The 19,369-nt window shown below is 37.1% G+C and overlaps 1 protein-coding gene across 14 annotated transcripts in view; it reads right to left on the bottom strand.

Moving 5' to 3' along the window:
* The window catches only part of ZDBF2 (zinc finger DBF-type containing 2), a 36,970-nt gene extending 17,625 nt beyond the window's left edge, over nt 1-19,345 (bottom strand). The window contains exons 1-10 of one of the 14 annotated variants that reach the window (XR_014586189.1): nt 19,207-19,344; nt 15,717-15,828; nt 15,067-15,118; nt 14,517-14,568; nt 13,906-14,011; nt 12,964-13,091; nt 5,272-7,852; nt 4,900-4,997; nt 4,313-4,368; nt 534-3,111 (exon numbers count right to left, since the gene is read on the bottom strand). Coding sequence is in view for 6 of the 14 variants with exons in the window: in XM_083842228.1 (XP_083698354.1) it covers nt 3,081-3,111; nt 4,313-4,368; nt 4,900-4,997; nt 5,139-7,852; nt 12,964-13,091; nt 13,906-14,011; nt 14,517-14,568; nt 15,067-15,118 (3,237 nt within the window). In the remaining 8 variants the exon portion in view is untranslated. Of the gene's footprint in view, nt 1-533; nt 4,998-5,044; nt 7,853-12,963; nt 13,092-13,905; nt 14,012-14,516; nt 14,569-15,066; nt 15,119-15,716; nt 15,829-18,722; nt 19,106-19,206 lie in introns of those variants that run through there. The other 13 variants (XM_083842228.1, XM_083842229.1, XM_083842230.1 and 10 more) reach the window with 13 other exon arrangements.
* Nucleotides 19,346-19,369: the final 24 nt, after the last annotated feature.

Below are 19,369 nucleotides of genomic sequence, written 5' to 3'. Positions count from 1 at the left end.
CAGTTCTTCTGCATGCATTGCAAGATCATCATCATAATCAAGATTTATTTGGTCTACAGTTATGCAGAATCGATTGGCTTCTCTGTGAAGTAGAAAACTACATAATATTATGATACTTTCAGGCACTGCCCTCTTTAATAAACATGCCCTCAAAAACAAAACAACTAAAAGCCAACAATGTTCATGAAGTTCTGTGGGCACCTTGCCAATTGGTTGGTTTTCTTGGTTTCCTGCTGCCAAAATGCAATTGAAGACATCTAAAATACCTCCAATGCTTTTTCAGTGCTATCCTTGGATGTCATTGCTTCAGTTACCACAGGATGGGATGAATCCTGGCTTCATTGAAGTCAACAGAAGACGTCACTGGATCAAGATATTGTAGTTGTGAACAGCTGTTTAAATTATGATTAGCTTTCTTCAGAAACATAGCTTACTGAATGACACTTTGTGGTGTTCCCTCCACAACAAATTATAACTATTTTCAAGTTAATTAATACATCCAGAATTCAAAAAAAAGACTACAAAAACACAAATTTGTTTTTTATTTTATTAAAACAAGATTGGTTCTGCTGAAGGAATGAATATAGTCGTAACTGTAAAACAATATAAGCAAACAAGGAACAAAACCTTTGCTTCTGGGCATGCTCAAACTTAGGCGAGTACAGAGTTTTCAGAAAATTATCATCTGGAATGCTGTAAATCACAGCAAGTAAGTCACTGACAACAAAAATTGCTGGACTTTAATTGCATTAAGCAAGTGAGGTATGTTTTACTTTTCTTATCCCCAAAACATCAAGAGCTGACACACTGTTCTGTACGAATTCAGACTGCTCCGTTGTGAGGCAGATTTACCCTAGGTGAAAGACAAGGGAAAACAGCTAAATAAATTAAGATTTATCATCCCACATCCTTTTAGCACTAGTCAGTGAAGTAAGCAGACTCCGAAGCACTGAAACACAAACATGAACCTCTCCTCTACACTTCAGATCAGGACAGCATCCCCTTCTGTTACCTGTCACTAATTTATTTCCAGATACTATATCCTGTCCTGTAGCTCTTCATAACATTAAGAAAAAAAATTCAATTGCATGTCTGAGAGCCAACGATACAAAGAACATCCAGCAATATCACTGGAAAAGTCTGTGACATCACTATGTTATTACAAACACATACTATGTCAAATGACCGCAAACAGTAGAGATAAAGAAGCAGATTAAAAAAAAAGTTAAAAAAAACCTACATCAGGCAAAAATGTTTCAAAATACATTACCAATTGTAAGAATGTGAACACCAATAAAAATGTGTTCTCATTTAGGCACAAATTTAGCATGAATCTTTGGATTAAGTCATAATCACATTATAAAGACAACTAAATATCTCATTGCATGCAAGTCCCAGAGAGGAGTACTTTGATACTACAAGCACAAAAAGAACTAGAAAATGAAAAAGCCAGTCAGAAAAAAAAAAACAGAACTGCTAGGTGCAAGCATCAGACATCTAAGTTTTGGGGGACTTATACTGTTTGCTTAGCATCTAGCACAGTAAAAGTTTAGATCACACTCAATGATCACAATACTAATGATAAAGATCAATCTGCTTAGAATGAGGTTTAAAAATTGAATGAGTACTTTACAGAGAGAGACTTATTTAAAATTATTAACTGTATTGAAATTATAAGTATGAACTTATGGAAGGTCAAAAATGACATGCACAGAAGAAATAGTAACATTTTTCTATTCTATTCTATTTTCTATTCTATGCAAGCTATTCTGCATCTAACTGCTGCCAGTTAGATTCTAAAAGCATGACTTTGTTCCTCTTCAGTCAAGTTATCTTTTCTTGCTTTTGCACATTAAGACATGCAAATATACTGGTAAGCACCTTTGTCCAATGATGCAAAAAAAAAATCCTTCCAATTTCAGTGAGAAAGTATTTCAGCGAGAAAGTATTTCAGCATTCAAGTTTTCCATTGCTGTAGCCTCTACAGCCATGTTTTGAAGTTTCAGCCAAGATGTCAATGAACAGCGTGCTACTCAATAACAGCAGCAGAATATATAACATTAATGAGGAATTAGTATAACAATTCCTCAAGATCCCCAAAAAACTCCTTTGTCCTTCATGCACATGGTATTATATCTGCCTTTTTTTTTTTTAATACATATTTTCATCAACTCTTCTTCCAAGGCAGATTCTACATTTGCTTCTCTCATACCACAATCTCCCCTCTTTCCTAGCAGTCACTGAGCATGCACAGAAGAGGTTTTTAAACAATCATAAAAGATGCATAGAATAAAATCTGAGCATACATTAAATCTCACTTTTACATTTTCAACCACAGAATTGTTTCCAGACTTGGACCTCAAGTCTTCTTCTTTAATAAAAGTTGTTAGAGTTCATCTTCTTTTTTTAAATGTAAATATATAGCTACTTACACTTTTAATTAAATAACTTTTCTCTGTTAAAAAAAAAAGTAAAACACCTCAACAAAGGGGTCTATCATGTACCCCGCCACCCAAAAAAAAAGATGCTAAAAAAGTTAGTCATTGTATAGTCCACAATATACTTTATTACTCTCAATGTTTCAAGGAAATTTCTGTGCTGGAGAAACAAGCTTGCAATAAGTGAGTATGGAAAACAGTATTTTTGAGTGTAAACAAATACACACTAGCAATCAAAGTAGAATGTGCATTAAACCTTACTCAAACAGAACAATCCATACTTTTCATATGTACAATATCGTGAAAAATTAGACTGAAGAAATTAGATAGGAAAACATTCTTGTATCATAAAAATATGTTAGAATGGGACTTAAGAGTTAATTTAAAGCTTTGCTTTAAAACAAACTTTATCTTAAAAATCTTTTTTTTTGGCTTTAAAACTTTAATCTAAAAATTAGGCTTTCTATAAAAACCATTCCATTAAAATTTTGCTTTAAAAAATCAGTTTTATATTAGACAAAATATTAAATTATACAGGCACAATTAGTTTAGGGCTATAAGAACTCATAACCCCTTTTTTTTTTTCCAGTGACTTGTAATCCAGTCATAAGATTCTTTGTCAACTGACAAACATAGGAAAACTCATCCGTAGAAACAGACTTTTATTTCAAAACTAAAAGAAAAAAAAAAGAAGCGTCAGATGATATTTGACTTGTAATTTAGTTTCCAGCTGGCTTAAGTACATGCACATCGTTGACTTATCCTGGGAAATATGCACATTTATATAGTTGGATTTTTTTCTTTTTTTGATTTACTTTTTTAACAATGAGTGGCTTATGATGACAGCTTTTACATTTCATTCAGATGCTGTATTTCAAAATACAACATTTCATAGCACAGCTTTATCTCAATACAAACTAGTGACCCTTGACACTTCAGAAAGCAAATCAAGAACGTGTTTTGAATTTTTTTTGGGGGGGAAAGCACACATATAGTGTGTAATGGCAGAGAGAGCAGGGTCTCAGTCTTTTATATATGCTTTCTTACAGCATATAAGAAAGATGTATTGTACAAGTATAGAATTTACAAATAACTTTACAACAGGATAGATTAGATAATATACCAAATTGCAAATTTGCAAACCAGAGCCCTGCCTGTGACGACATTTAACTCTGTGCTTAATTTAATACAAGTGAACAATTCATTTTGATTTTAAAGTGTAGAAACATCTTCAAGACTAGGGTTTGTCTCCTAAACACACTTTAATTAAATAAGCTGTCATCATAACAACTAAAACAAACGCAAAAACAAACAAAAACATACCCAAAGAAACCAAAACAAAAGCCAGAAACAAATATAACCGAAAGCCACAGAACTATGGTCTTTTTTTTTTTTTTTTGCCATAGACAAAATCATAGAGCATCAATGGCCTAACAAAAATCACTAATGGAATACAATTTATTTATTTATTAAATTCAGCTTATTTAAATATCCGTTTTAAACAGATATTTTAATTTTAATACATTTAGATTGATGCCGCTTTAGGTTTGTTTTATTTAAATGTTTTACTGAATATTTAAAATAGTTTTAACTACAGTACACAAAAACTTAACCAACAGTATGCCCAATTAAAATCCAAAAAAAAACCCACTGGATCTCAAATTTAAGATTAGAACAACTCACTGTTACTTGTCTCTAACTTTTCCATACCCTCACTAAGGAATGTAAAATTAACCTATAAACTTTATCAATAAGCTATTAAAAAAAAAAAAGCAGAATAAAGTAAACCTAAACCTGTATTCTCTTTTGGAATTTGAGGTTTCAGTATAGCCACCACCATTGGAACAGTACCCAAGGGAGACATATTTCCTTACCAGCATGGTCCATTATTGCTTGATAACAGCCCACAGTGACTTGTTGCCCAAAATAACTGATTTGGACATGGTTTCAAGAAAACGTTGGTATAAAAACACGTATAATTGTATTTCATTTCAAGAAAACACTGAATTGATCTGAACTGCATCATACTGTATTAATTTCAATACCACTCCATAGGCAAGTATATACCATATTACGTGTTGAACAAGGTGTGCATATATACAAACACAAAATACATACACAGAATTCACCCCAGATTAAGATATCTTAAATTAATTTTTAGCATGAGTCATTTTTTGCACTTTAAAATTATGTGGAAAAAAATGAGAATAGGCACAATTAGTACAGCTTCTAATTTACCCTATTGTAGTGCACTATTACGCACTGATAATACCATAAAAACAATATGATACTATTCAAGCTCATTTGTTTTGATGCACAAGTGAAGTCTAGTAAATAGGGTTCTAAGTGCTTTTAACTCAAATGCACAACTTCTGCAGCTTTACACAGTAGGACAGTGCAATATATGCCCCATATATAATGTCCCATATATCAGGAACAAGAACTCAGTTTAAAGTTGTACCTGTTTCACATTAGACTGGCTTTGCACTTTCTGCAGCTCTAACACTTCAACTGCTTTGTCTATGACCTCCTTTTGTTCCCTTCTTTTCCAGGTGCTGGCTATAAAGAAAAAAAAAAAAAAAGATGTTTTGGTGGCTAGCTCTCACCTGGTAGAACGAGACAGTTTCGAAGTAATGGTACAGCAGAAGTTCTTCTTGAGGGTTGGTTCACAGTGCTAGGGTGACCCCAATCTCCACTTACTTCCCAGCTTCTGACTTTGGAAGAAGCTCTCTGGCTTTTTAGGAAAAGATCCTGGCGTGACTTTCTGCCCCTTTTCAGGAATCCCTGTGACGACTGTTGTGTTCAGAAAAGTCCTTTTTGGTTTCCTCCTCACCTTTAATTTTTTAGCATCAGGCTTTTCTTTGTTAAGGTGCTTCCCCACTGTAGTTTTCCTTGTCTGGTGCCTGTGTATGGAGAAAGCAGAAGATTTCTGTGCACAAGGAGAAAGTTTCCTTCTCATTCCCTCTTTTTGCTGTTTTATAGTTCTGGAAGTTTGTTTGCCTGTGTTTACTCTGTTTCCTCTTCTCCCAACAGTGCATCTGACAGACGTAGCTCCTGCAGCCTTTTTGGAAAAAAGTGGTTCTATGCTAGTGCCTTCTTTTCTCTTCCACATTGGTTTTGGATTCTCCCTCTCTAATCGCTCACTCCTGATGGAGGTCAGAGGAGTTTTGGTAACTCTGCTGTTCAAAGGAGTTAATCTACTGTCTCCTTCTACCACAGACTGGTGTTTCGAAGAGTTCTCAGAGTGACCAGATACAAGACAATCTGTTCTTTCCATGGAAATTGTGGAAGATCCATCTGCTTTTTGACTTGATGCTATATCGTTCCCTTTACCTGGGTCTGGCAGAAGAGTTGCTGAAGATGAGCTATAGAGGTCTGACCAATTCAAGGACTTTGATGGTGTGCCTTCTCTCTGTGCATCAGCTAGTTTCCTCATGTTTGCATCAAAGCTGAGACTTCTGAAAAGCTGTCTAACATGGGAGGGCTTTTTGACCTTTTCTCCAACAGAACTCTTGGGAGGCATTTTCAGAATTCTATTTGTCAGTGGGTCATAATACTTCAAAGAACACTGTTTGTATTTATACCTTATAGAGTCCTTGCTATCTGTGGAGTTACGATTTTTTCTCATTTGGGGAATGTCTACAGGTTTACCTTTACACTGTTTAATCTCTGGACATGAAAGTACATACACCGTTGTCTTGGGTTGCACAGGGCTCATAATCTTGCTATAGGACTCAGGAAGTTTAAGGGCACATAGTCTAGTTTTCATGTTTGGAGTCTTTTCACCTTCTGGCGACGTGATGCTTTCTTTCTGATCAGCTTGATCAGACTCCCTTCTAGCCATTTTTCTTTTTGTTACAGGGTAATTCAATAGACTTGTTTGTGTGCCATGGCTAACTTTAACCACCTGGCATCTTGAAGCTAGGCGCCATGTCCTTTTCCTAGGCATTTTAAGAATTTGTTGGTTGCATAGCATATCTGAAGCTACAGATTGGTTATCGAAATCAGAGACACCACTTAAAGCATCATTAAATTCTGGCAGTGCTTTAACTGATGCACTTTCTGTTCTGTTACCCTCAGCAGTATCATTCTTTTTCTCATCTTTCTGCTTTTTTTTCTTCATTCTCCTCCCCCTAAAGTTGGCTGACGATTCGCTGTCAAAGTAGCAGCGAAAACGACCTTCCCTGAAATCACGCACAAGTTCTTCAATTTTTATATCATCTTCATACATTATTTGAGACCAAGTCTTTCCCACAAAAGAAGGAGGCACATGAGGCAGAGCTGGAAGAACTGGTTCTTCAGTATGAGCTACTACATCCCGTTTCACTGTTTCTATTTGCTGCAATGACTCACTTTTTAAAACAGAAGAGAGCTGTGTTCCATAGTCTTTATCTTGCAAACTTATTTGGACCTCTTTTAGCAACTCTATGTCTTTTACAGCTGCCTTGGGTAAGTCTGTTCCTGATTGAATAGGTGCATCACAGTCAAAACTCATTTCAGAACCCTCTAAATGAGTACGATCCAGAAGCGATGAAACAGTTAAACAGAGATTGTTCTCCTCTTTGAAATGAAGTTCTTCATATGTGGTTCCATGGCAGTACTTCAGAATAACATTTTCAATAGTTTCATCCACTGAACTTTCATCACCCCTGTTTGTCTTCACATTTTTGCATCTTGCTAGTTGTGGGGAAGTCCCAAGATCTAGGGAGCTGTTAACACCCACAGTATCCCTGAGATGGAAATCAGACACCAAAGTTTCATCCTGAGTTTGTAAACCATCTTGTTTTAAAAGAGATTGACCTGAGGTAATACGTAAAGAATCCCTGTGCCTATACACAGGATTCTGTTGTGAAATTGAAGGGTATTTGGGGTGAGCCAGCGCCAGAGCAGGATTCAAGCATGGTTTCAATAACACATCCCTATTGCCTATCTCAGTTTCTGTTTCATCACATCCACTATGTGGAATCTTATTTGATGATGACAAATTCTTAACATTTTTTTCTATTTTAGGATTAACAGAAGAACTATGTGTTAAAGGATTGACAGACAAGTGCTGAGGTATGGAGCTCACAGCCGTAAACTGGTCTTCATGGCTATGATTTGCAGTTTGAGCATCTTTCAGGACATTCCATTTCTCATTGCTACAAATGCCAGTAGACTGCTGGGATATTCCTATAACACGTTCCTCCTCAGTTTTTAATTTCTGAGTAAGTGTTTGTGTTACAGAAGTTTCCTGTGGGCCCTCATGAGAGGGGCATGGAGCAGAAGAGCACATGTCATCAATGGACTCCTGGTCTTTGCTGGAAATCTCCTGTGTGCCTCTATTCTTCTTTTTCTCCGTCTCTTCTGAAGACGGGCAAGCAATCCTAGCAGATGCTGGAGTGATTTGGAGTGGCATGTCATCATAGGTCGGCCTAAAAGGGATTAAAAAAAGCCAACTATATAAACACTGTAAATATGCTTAAGATTTTTTTAACGATAGCTTTTAAAAAGTAATTACCTAGAGTGCACCACACTTAATGAACAAACACAGGATTCCAGCTCTACTACTTTAACAGAGAAATTCCATTAGAAAGTGGAGCAAGAAACGTTCCACAAAGCAAAAGACAACAACCTGGACATTGGTTGGTTACCCTCTCTCCATGCAACTATCCATTAAGAATTGCCAAACTTACGTTATAATAATTTTATAAATAGAATAAAGCAAGAAAACTGAAGAGTTTCCGTTTGTTCAAAGCTGTGAGCTTAGAAAGATGGTCTTTCCTTAGTAAAACTATAATTAATTAAATAATGAGCTTTTGTAAAGAAACGGAACTTTATAATAAGGCACAGCATTAAAAATACTATTGAGTATGAATGCCCCTTTCCCTGCAAAACATGTCTGCCTGATAGGAACTCTGTACACATTCCCACCAAGGAGTCCCATGCTTATTGCTTCTCACAGACATACCACAGCTCTAACTCACTTCTATAAGAAGCCAAGTTATGATTGTTCAGGCTCACTGTGACAACAGCACACTTTTATATATCCTAGGACTGGCCACTCTGTTTTTAGGACTGCCTCAAATAAAATTTCTTGCAGAATTAACAGAACAGGCAGATATGGACCATTTCTCTTATATACCACAGGAACCCACAAGGTTACACATACTGAAACAGCTGAAAATAAATTAAAATAAGAAAATAGTTTTGAAGTGTAGCAAATACAGCTGAAGGGAGAATACGATGCTTCCCCTGAAAGTTTTGACCAGACCTTGTAAGAGTCAAAAAAGATGCTTGCTTTAATACATGCCATGCACCTTTTGTGGTGCATTCATCTGCTAAAGAAGTACCGTGAATAAATTCTACTGTATAGTAATTTCCTTGATTATAAGCATTCAGTAGTCAACATGTAGAAGTCCTTGAAAGACTCAGACACTAATATGTCTGAGTTTACTAAAGTTATTAATTAAGCCAGCTGATACCAAGTAAGCCTATAGCAAGTATTTCCAACTAGCTACTTCATACTGAAAAACAATCACAGAATTTTTCTGAATATAGCTATGTCTCAGTCTTTTACTGTGAAAAATAGAAGAAAAAGAATTCTCACATTAGAACTACTGTTTTACGGTTGAAAATTAAAAACAGGTTTGGGTACTTTTTCAAAAAATATTTTTATTTGAAAGTAAAGGTGACTTGGCCTCTACAGAGATGACAAGACTTAGCGTAACAAAAACGTACTTCATAGGATTATCACCAAAACAGAAACAAAAAGTAAAGCAAAACAAATAGAAAAAAATGCACCAATAATTCATACTTGAAACCACATACTTCAAGCCTCAGGATAGGGCTCATTTATGACCCAACATGAGATTTTGTTGGATCTTTCATGATCTCTCTCCCACTCCCCCCCCCAAGCCAGAAATAATTACAAATACTTTTTTCCAGCCAGTTACTCATTTAATCACTGTTTAATCTCCTATCACATTTTCCTTAGCTTGCTTATAAGTCTCATGCAAGAACATGCCAAAATCTGGGGTTTTGATAGATGGCATGATAGATGCAACAGGACAGATGGTGCTGAAATGGATGATTCTCTTCTATTCACAAGGTCTGTTACCTTGTTGAAGACGACCCGATGTGATTTTTCTTGACTAAATCAGCAGTAACCATTACTCATCAATTCACTGTCTTCTGGACTCCTATGAAGAGCTCATTTATTCAACTGCCAGGGAAATACCATAATCTAAGCAAAGAAGTCTCCAAGTAGGTCCTCTATGCCCTTACTTACAACTGACAATCTCTGCGTGTTTTTGTTTGTTTGTTTTTCCCCCCCCCAGTCCTTCTGAAACATCCTACACAGTCTCTGTGGCCTCTCAAAAATAATTACTAACAGCTCCGAGACTCCTTCACAGAGTGCTGAAATCTCTATTAATTAAGTCATGTGAGGAGAACTACAGAGTCACTAATAGCCATAAACAAAACAACATTTTAATGCAAAGTAGTATTGAAATTGAAGTTATCAGAAGACCAAGACCTATGGTATCTCACAGAGCAGGGACTGAAGCAACATCCACCAAACATAAAAAGCCTCCCAAGGAAACACAACAGCATTCACATGGATGTCTTATTGATCAAAGTCTCCTCCTATCATTTAAACTCACAACAAAAAAAAAACCCACACTGGCTATATAAAAAAGTGATAAAGCACTGTATGCTATTTATAACGAGGTAATTTGAAGAGTATTATACTTTGGCAACTGGCATATTATTCTTCACTCAGTTGAGTGATGTACATATCAACTATTGGCTGTCAATATTTGTTTTGAACTAATAGTGCAAATTGCATTAACACACCCAAAGAAAAGAAGTTTGTTATTACAGACTCACTACCTACAGCTCCATGGATAAAGTTGATTTCAGATTTTTCTCAAGTCCAAACACTAGATGCATTAGGCAGTGATAAAGGAGTGGATAAAGAAGATGGACTATTTAGATATGCAAAAGTCTTTCATTAAGGTCCTTTAGAGTCTATTAAAAACCTAAAAAATTATTGGTGGAGGAAAAAAAGCAATCAAAAAACAGAAACTGATTGCTAGTATCAAATAGGTTAAACGATCTTCACCATGACAAAAAGATCAGAAGCAGAATACCCTCTGGTTCAGACTAAGTTTTATGACTCACTTGCCCTTTCAAAATTTTTGCAAAGTATTAAAATCTGCAGATGACAGAGAAATGCTGTAAGAATCCTGTGAACAAATAAAGGAATGCAACGGAGAGGCTTAGTTCAATTTTGATAAACAACAATGGATACAACTTAAAACACACTTTGCATGAGCCTAACAAGCCACAACAATTTACCAACAGCAGTACACAACTCCTCCCTGCTCAATACACAGTGTTACTTTAAAAGGGATGAATACAAATTATGACACAATCTGTAATATTCCTTCTGTAACTCCAAATACATGACTATACACCACTGGCTGAGGAAATGTTATATAGAATACAGTGGAATTCTGGTTTAAAAAATTAAAAGGGGGGGGGGGGATAGAATTCATAGGAGTACAGATAAGTTATTAGGACTGACTAAGCACAAGAAGAAAGTTCTTGGAGGCATTAAAAAAGAGGATTATTATCATTTGAATGCAATGTAATGAAATACATCAGATGACCAAATTATGCCTGTGAGCTGAACTGCTGTGCCCTACTGGTGCACGCACCTAAGCTCTGAGGTAAAAAATCTTTGTCTTAACTTCAAAATCTTATAGATCAGAATTAAATCTAAAGGACAAGACAAAAAAAGTACAGATAATCTTTTAACTTTCTCAGAGTTCTTCCATCTTTGTGTGAAACACTCAGCATCTGGATGCTACTAGAAGACTGTATATAGCACTAAGTGGATTTTGATATGGATAAACTAGCAAGTTCTCAGGATCCTCGCTCACTTAGCATACCATATGATTTTCAGAAATTATTTACAAGCAGATGTTTCTGGGGGGTGAAATAAAACTTCAGTTAACTGAAGTTAGGTACTTTTGGCAGTTTTACAACAAAATACACCAAAAATCAAAGAGATTTAGTCTCTTAAATGCTCAATATTTCAATATTATTTCTTTTTTGAAAAAACAATTATATCAAGAGTTTGGAGGAAAGGATGGTTTGTCCTCTCCCCCCCACCCCTCACCCCCCCCCCTTTTTTTTTTTTTTCCTTTTTTTGACCATGAGGAAAGGCAGAACACCAATATCCTCTGAAATTCAGCAAAAGGCAAAGCTCAGATGAATTTTTTTCCTTCTGCCACACCACTACTAGTGATACTGGTTGGTTCTGCAAAATAAATCAAGGCTCACAAATATTTGTATAATTATTTTAAATGACAGTCTTAAGATCCCTTGTGTGAATTCAGCTTCTGCATGGTTTGTATAAGCATTTCCTTTGTGAAACTATGCATCAATCCAAGAGATTTTATGTAAGAAAGAAGAGAATCCTATTCTTATCCCAGATGCTACTTAAAAAAATGACTTTCTGACTCAGTCTTTTTCAGAGCAGAATCACAACAAAAGTCTATTCACGCTCTCTTCCATCTTTGGTTTTCTTCCTCCAAACTCTGTATAGATTTGGAATTATTCCTCCCCCACTTGCCATCCTATTTTATCTAGGCCTTGTACATTATTTTGCTTATTCTATTCATTCTACCAACTTAGAGGGAAACGGATAGCTTGTTTTTACTAATTAGTGGATTTTATTCACCAAATGAAATAAGCTTGTATTAGCAACACCTCAGGAGATATCTACCTTTTTAATGTGGGTGTTGCCTTAAAGTATATCCTGTATTTTCCTCTATGAGAGATATAGAAAAAGTAGCGAAAAAAAGTTATTTATCAAAATACAATGATAAATTCAGATCAGGATTTTTGACTGCCTTGCAGAACATAACAAGGAATGAGACTTAACAGATCTCCTTTCAGCTGGCCTTTGTACAGAAAAAAGTTTATATGCCCCCTTATCACTCTTAAATGTGCACGTGATAAATAAAGAGAACACTTTTCAAAATCTGAGCAATGATGAACTGGCCGATTAACTTAATTCATGCAAGTAGTAACTCTAAAGATAACAAACTCCAAGAATAATGAATAAATAACCATACATATTCACCTGACAAGCACCACATTCAGCAAGCCAAAATTAGGAACTAGATACATACCATAAAATATACTGTGAAATATATATATTAAGTCCACGGTGTATATATTCTAGCTGACCCGTATATTCCTTCTTTTTATTAGGTCTTCATATTTAATTGCTGTCAATGGTGTTATATCAAATCCTTAAGCAGTGAAATCAAGTTTGAAAGTGCAGAGACAACACAAAAGGAATACACTTGGACAACGATTACATAAATACACTCTTTTCCAAATTGCCTTCAATATGAACGTTTCACTTCAAATGGGCAAAATTTACTGTTCAGAAATGGAACAGAAATAAGGATTCGCAATACATGCATTCTACTAGGATATATTTAAAAACAAATGAACTGTATTATACCTGTTGTCATGGTATCGGTGGGGATGATGCTGCAAAACATCTTGCAGGAAACGCTCCATCAAGCTACTGGTACCCATACGATTCCTGCAGTAAGTGGTAAAATGTCTGTGCTGGGAGCTGAAAATATGCTGATGGAAAGACAAAACATATTGCTAGTTTAATATCACTGTTGACGCACTGACCTGCTCAGAAAAGTTACTTCCCAGGTTAAACATTTCTCCTTACAATGAAAATGTTTAAGTAGAAAGGAAAATCTTCAGTCTTTTCTACTATAAAAATCTCATTGCATCAAGGCCATAAGAATGCTTAGGGAGTCACAAATAATATACTAAAATGTGTTAAAACCCCTTCTGAAATGGAACGTAAATCAGCAGATCTGAGAGATGCTCACAAATGTCTTGTGACTGGTACAAATACTCTAAACATATCTATAAACAATGACTAAAGGTATTTTTGAACTTCATATGAGCAAACATCCCAAAATTCATTCAAACTGTGGAGACTTTTCACAGCATAGAAGATTAAATAGGGTTCCACTCTCCAGTTAGAAAAGTCTAAAAGACAAGAGATCAACAGAGTTAAAAATAGAGAAGTAGTTGATCAAATGTCTTCAGCTTTCATATCTAACATATTAACCCTAATATTTGACACAGTCTATACAAATCTTAAAATTAAAAACCACTGAAATAAACCTAATGAGTGTAACGCACGGCAGGGTGACACTTCAGAAAAACAAACTGCAGTAAGCATGCTGTTCCACCAGCTTCTTTTTAACAGGTAAAAAGGGATTCATCTTCTCTGTGCACACTCAGTACAATTCACAAATTGGTAATTTTCCATTCAGTGTTGGTTGTTCAGTGTAGAGAATGACATTTTGTAAGCTGATAAAGCCTATTTGTACTTCTTGCTATCTACTGCTGTGTTATGCCGTAGTCTTCTTACCTGTTCCAGATTACTGTAGTGTACATGGCAGCAGTTGCAGTATCCTTGCCTGTTTTGCATGGTGGATACTCCAGGCTGAGGATGTTCTTGCCCTCTCGTATGCAAACTGAAAGAAGCAGGTAATATTACCAAGACATTTCAGTATAAAAAACAACATTGGTTTGTTAATTCAAGTTCTTAACATAGAAATTCTTAATATCTATCTTACTACAGAGCTGCAACAAACTTGCAAGATAAACATTTCTGTTTCAGAATTACAATGCCAAGTAGGAATACGTATTTTAAGCTATTCCCAAGCAAATTTAACTAAAGAAAACTTTTTCTTAAATGCAGAACAAAGGATAACAGGTTGAAGGTACAGCTAACACATATTCTAATTTGAGTTGACTGTAGTCTGAAGAGAACTGTCTCTCCAGAAAAAGTCGCAGTGCCCCTCACCCCTAGTTTTAAGAAGTGTGGATACAAGACAAAAGACCTCCATGATATATTTGATCTGTATCACATCGTCATCCATTACACAAGATGACAGTTAAGATTGAAAAACAGATTATGCCTGTTTTACTTTTTGCAAGCAGTAAACTGGATGCCAGTTAGATTATCACCTAACTCACCTGCTATTGCTGTCCTGTTGTAGCGAACCTTCAACACCATGTCTTTCTATTCCTATAGTAACAAAAAAAAAAACACAGAAAAGCAAAGAGGAGGAAGTCAGTTAACTCCCTTAAATTGTACTTGTCAAAACTACTATTTTAAAGGAAGTTAAAAAGTTTAGAAATTCAAAAAAACATTTAGAGAGACCCTTTCATCCTCAAGGATGCTCTGTGAGGTTCATAAAATAAACTTTATGCTTTCATGGCTGAGGTGAGTGGGTATTTTTCTGATTTGTCTGGAATCAAGATTTGGCAATGTGTACTGATAGACTCATACATCCATGATCACTGAGACAAAACGCACAATGTCTTAAACAGCTTATTAAGAGACAAGAAAATTATGTCTGCATGGAAACCTGTGGATAATTCAGAAGCCACTTTTTCCATCTAAGCTCCATATTGAAATTTAGAAAATTGAATTATACAACTGAATTTAAGGTAAACCAATGCGTCTACTATTATTATGTTAATAAAAAGCTGCAACAAAAAATATGTACTTTAATCTCCTCACCTTGTGCTGAAGAAGCAGAAGCTTCATCAGATCGTTTGATTCTGTCAAACATCTGTAAATCAAAAATGAAACTGAGAATAAAAAACAAAAAACCCACACCCATCCTCAAGTTCATCCTTCAGTCCAAGCTCCAAGCTGTTCAAATGCACTATATTGTTTCAACTATAGACCTTGACTTAATTTAATCTACACTGTAAAAAACAATTTCTGCTTTACTAGGTTACCCAAACACTATATTTAAGTATTCATGCTAGCCTTGACAGGAGAATGGGACAATTTATGATCTAATTAATTAAATCAAATACTATATTTATGAATACAGCTTAGACTGTGTTAGGTTATTAAGCAGTAACCTTATTAAATTCATTTAATTGCTTAATTTCTTGTCTTTACATTAAAGATGGAAGAGGTATGCTAATAAAAACCATACAAGATCTACACTAAACAAAATAATCATCAAGGCTGGAAAAGTAATCCTTATTGTTCAGAATACCTGCAAACCAACACTGAACCCCACAATTTTTACGTAAAACCTGACTGCAGCAATATACTCTAGGGTTCCCAAACACAAAAAGCTTCCAAGATTCACACAGTCCTTTCACGTTACAGAATAAAATAAAAAAATAAAAAGTCAACTTTCTTGTACAAACCTTAGTGTCATCAACCTTCTTCTTCCACCAAAGATGATTCCAGGCTAGCACCCAGTAAATGCCAAACGGGAGGCCATTTGCAGTGCAGGACACTTATCTCTTCTCATCCCATCTGTCAACAATTAAGTTAAAAAGACTTTTAAAATTGAGCTAATAATGTATGTTTTCCATGCCCTCGGGCATGTAAATTTTTCTGTACCACTTTACAAACAGTAAAATTAATGAACCTCTTTCTGAAGTCTGCAGTACATCTTTCTTTTTTTATTATGGAAGTAGTTCTGACAGCATTTCCTTCCTAAACGTTAACTGTTCCTTCTGGAATAACTTTGTTCCTTCTTTTCTCCTCATAGTCCCTACATATTAAGTTTTGCTGATGCTATTGTTCATGAAATTAAGTACGTTTCTACAGCAACATAAAATAAATTCATCAATATTAACCAAATTGAAATTAACCTATTTTGAGCATCATTCATGAACCTACTCAGAAAAACGTTTTCTTTTGTTTAGGTTATGTAAATCCACTAGATATTGCAGCAAAACACTAAATTGAACTCTTACAGTATCCTGGATATTCAAAGCATTTTATGAATTAATCATTACATACTCAGTGAAGTATCATAATTTCCATATTACAGACAGGGAAAGGCCACAATAATTTCCACAACCCCCGTTACTAGCATCACAGTGAAAGTACCACATCCTGTCTTAAAACTCAGGACTTAGTAATTCCTAGACCTGCCCTTGGCTTACCATTTATGTGATTGTGAAATGACAAACCTAGAGCTTCAAGTCAGTGACTTTTGCTTTTTACGACTGTGTTTTTGTTGTCGTTAATTGTTTGGCTCTTTCCTCACTACACACTGTACATTATAAAATAGTAGGGCTGCTAGAGCAGTTATGGTTAGAAAGGAATACCTTAAAATGTCAATTCCAAGAACCCCCCCATACTATTCCTGTAGTATAGTGTACTAATTCATGTAATAAAAAAATAATAATTGTTCTTAGAAACCTTGCTCTGACTATATTATTGCCACCACCAAGTTTGCATATAAGGAACATTTACACCACCACCATTAGGATCCTTAATGAAGAGCAACAAGAAGCCTGTGCTCTTGCATGTGGTCAGGAAATTGTCTCTTCCAAATCAGAGTTCAGAGCAGGACTCAAATTCAACTGTATGTACAACTGTTATTGTGCTTTTCATCTTTGAGATCAATTTGTATTTGTTTTTCTGGTTTTGTTTGTTTTTAATAAAAGGTGATTACTCTAGCACAGGGTGGACATACATTACACAGCCACAAGAAGATGGAACACTTTAGCATTGCCATTTTATACCTGAAAGCAATAAACTGAAAACAGCATCAGGGATTTCAGTAAAGTTGATGCATATCACTGTCAGACAGCAAGAACATGTAGTGCCCACAGCTCCAGGAACGATATGGAAATCACGAGATGGGACAATACTCAGAAGCAAACAATATCCAAGAGTTCAGGAGAATATAAAAAATCCCCTGTGGCCATGAAAATCTGACCCACGAGAAACTACTTACTGATAATCAATGTGATCCTGCAAGTGGGCAAAACAAGCTCATCTGTCAACCAAGAAAAAGGCTTTCTTGATATATCAACAGGTCTAAGTCACCCTGTTCAGTGCCCTATACACAGCTGGGACCCAGAAGGATGTGAAGAAAAAGCCCACAACACTATCTTTCATGAATAATGCATTATGGAGAATAACTTCTTCCTTGTGTTTGTAAACAAGTCAACTTACTGCAAATCTAAGGTCTTACTATCCATATATTCTTAAGCTATAGTTGCAACTATGTAGTGAAGTAAGAGTGCAGTGGCCACAGAGGAGGCCAGCCCATTCACTCCAACTGATGAGAAACAGGAAAGTGCTCGCTCGTTCCAGAGTCAGCAGAGGGCACCGCAAACATTTATCCGCTGCCCCAAAACTGGATTACGACACCTCAACATAAAAATACCTAGTTTCATCTCAGAAAATGCCAGAAAGCGGCAACTACAGTATGTTGGAGGATAACTACTACAGTGGCTCATTACTTTCTTATTTCAAGGAATAATTTACGTGGTTTTGGTGCTCTTCTGAGAGAGATTGCTCATCTGCAAGCACAACTCTGTAAGCAACAGCCTCCAAATCGGGTCATGCAGACTCACATTTAAACTAAGTTACAAGTGCAGTAACTTCAAACTGTGCAGGACTATTAAAATAGCTGAGTTACTCCAGTCTACATCTCCTTGGCAACTTTCTGCAGTTCAAGGAGATTTGATGGACCAGATTTTCTCACTGTGGAGGGGGGTCATGCTAGGGAAAACTTGTAAAAGCCTGTGCTACCACTAAGTAACAGAGAGGTGAACATCTGAGAAAAGCCTTTCAGACATACTTCCCTGCAAAGCTGACAGGAGACAAAAAACAATTCTCCTTGTCTCTGTTTTATGAGAACCCTGATGAGCAGAACAAGCTGAAAATCTGAACTGAAGCGACATAGATCCTACGTGGCATCTGAGGTCAAGCTCAAATCATGGTCTAGTAACGTAAAGGAAGCATTCTATGTAGATGCCTTATTTATACTAATAAAATCTGGCAAGCCTCACTACAATCCTTAGTTTATCAAATCAGACACTACATCTATAAATGCAGAAAGGATTTTTCAGATTTGCAGGCTTTGCTAAGAGTATTCCAACTGTAAATATCTTAAACTTATGGATTAAAAAAATAAATTAGATCTGCATAAACTTTCATTTAAGCATTTTACCAGTGGGAAAAAAAAATGTAAACTGTGAACGTAAGAACAGGCTCCACACAGAAACATTTGATTTCATAGATCTCTAGACAGAAGTTTTGTTTATATCTCTTGTATCTGAATACCAATGCTGGTTTTGGGTTTATCGAATGACTTGTGTACAGCAGCCAGAGCACAAAAAGCTTCAAACAAGCGTGTTGAACAAGAAATCCACAACGAAGCCAACAAAAGGCATGAAACGTACACAAAGAAAAACCAGTAGTGCATTTTGATAGCGTACACAAGCGTCGAAGGCCTCAGAGCAAGTCTAGTGCCACCCTCGTCCTGCAACAGGTTATAAAGGAGCAGAGGCCGACCAGCACTGCTCCTCCCCAGCACCTCCGTTACCCGGGGTCACTGATGGAACACGGGGGAAGCGCCCCGCCAGCCGCAGCTCCCCGCCTGGCAGCGGCAGCGCGCCCCGGGAGGCGGCCGCTCCCTACGGAGCCGCCTCAGGCTCCGCGCCCCGTCCCCACCCGGTCCCGGCGGGCAGCGCCGGGGCCGACAGCGAGCCGAGGCGGGCTGGGCCCCGCCGCCTTCGGAGCGCTCCGCCCGCCCCTCGCGGGGGGCTGAGGGGGCGCCGCCGCCGCCGCCACCACCACCACGCCCGTTAACGCCCGCCCGGGCTGGCCCCAACAGCCCCTCCCCTGCCCGCCCGCCGCCCGGCTCACTCCCCGGCACCGCCTCACCTCCGTCCCTTCCCCGCAAGCTCTTCCGTGCCGCGGCGGGGTCAGGGGCCGCCATCCCCCGCTTCCTGCTCCGGGGCGGCGCGGGACGGCGGGCGGTGCCTTCCCCTCAGCGCCTTCCCCTCAGCGCTTCGCTCCGCCCGCGCGGGCTCCCGCCGGCCCCCGG

The sequence above is a fragment of the Anser anser genome (genome assembly GCF_964211835.1).
Source record: "Anser anser genome assembly, chromosome: 6".
Lineage (NCBI taxonomy): Eukaryota > Metazoa > Chordata > Aves > Anseriformes > Anatidae > Anser > Anser anser.
The sequence above is the reverse complement of the archived record's forward strand: the minus strand, read 5'-3'. Positions and strand labels throughout refer to the sequence as shown.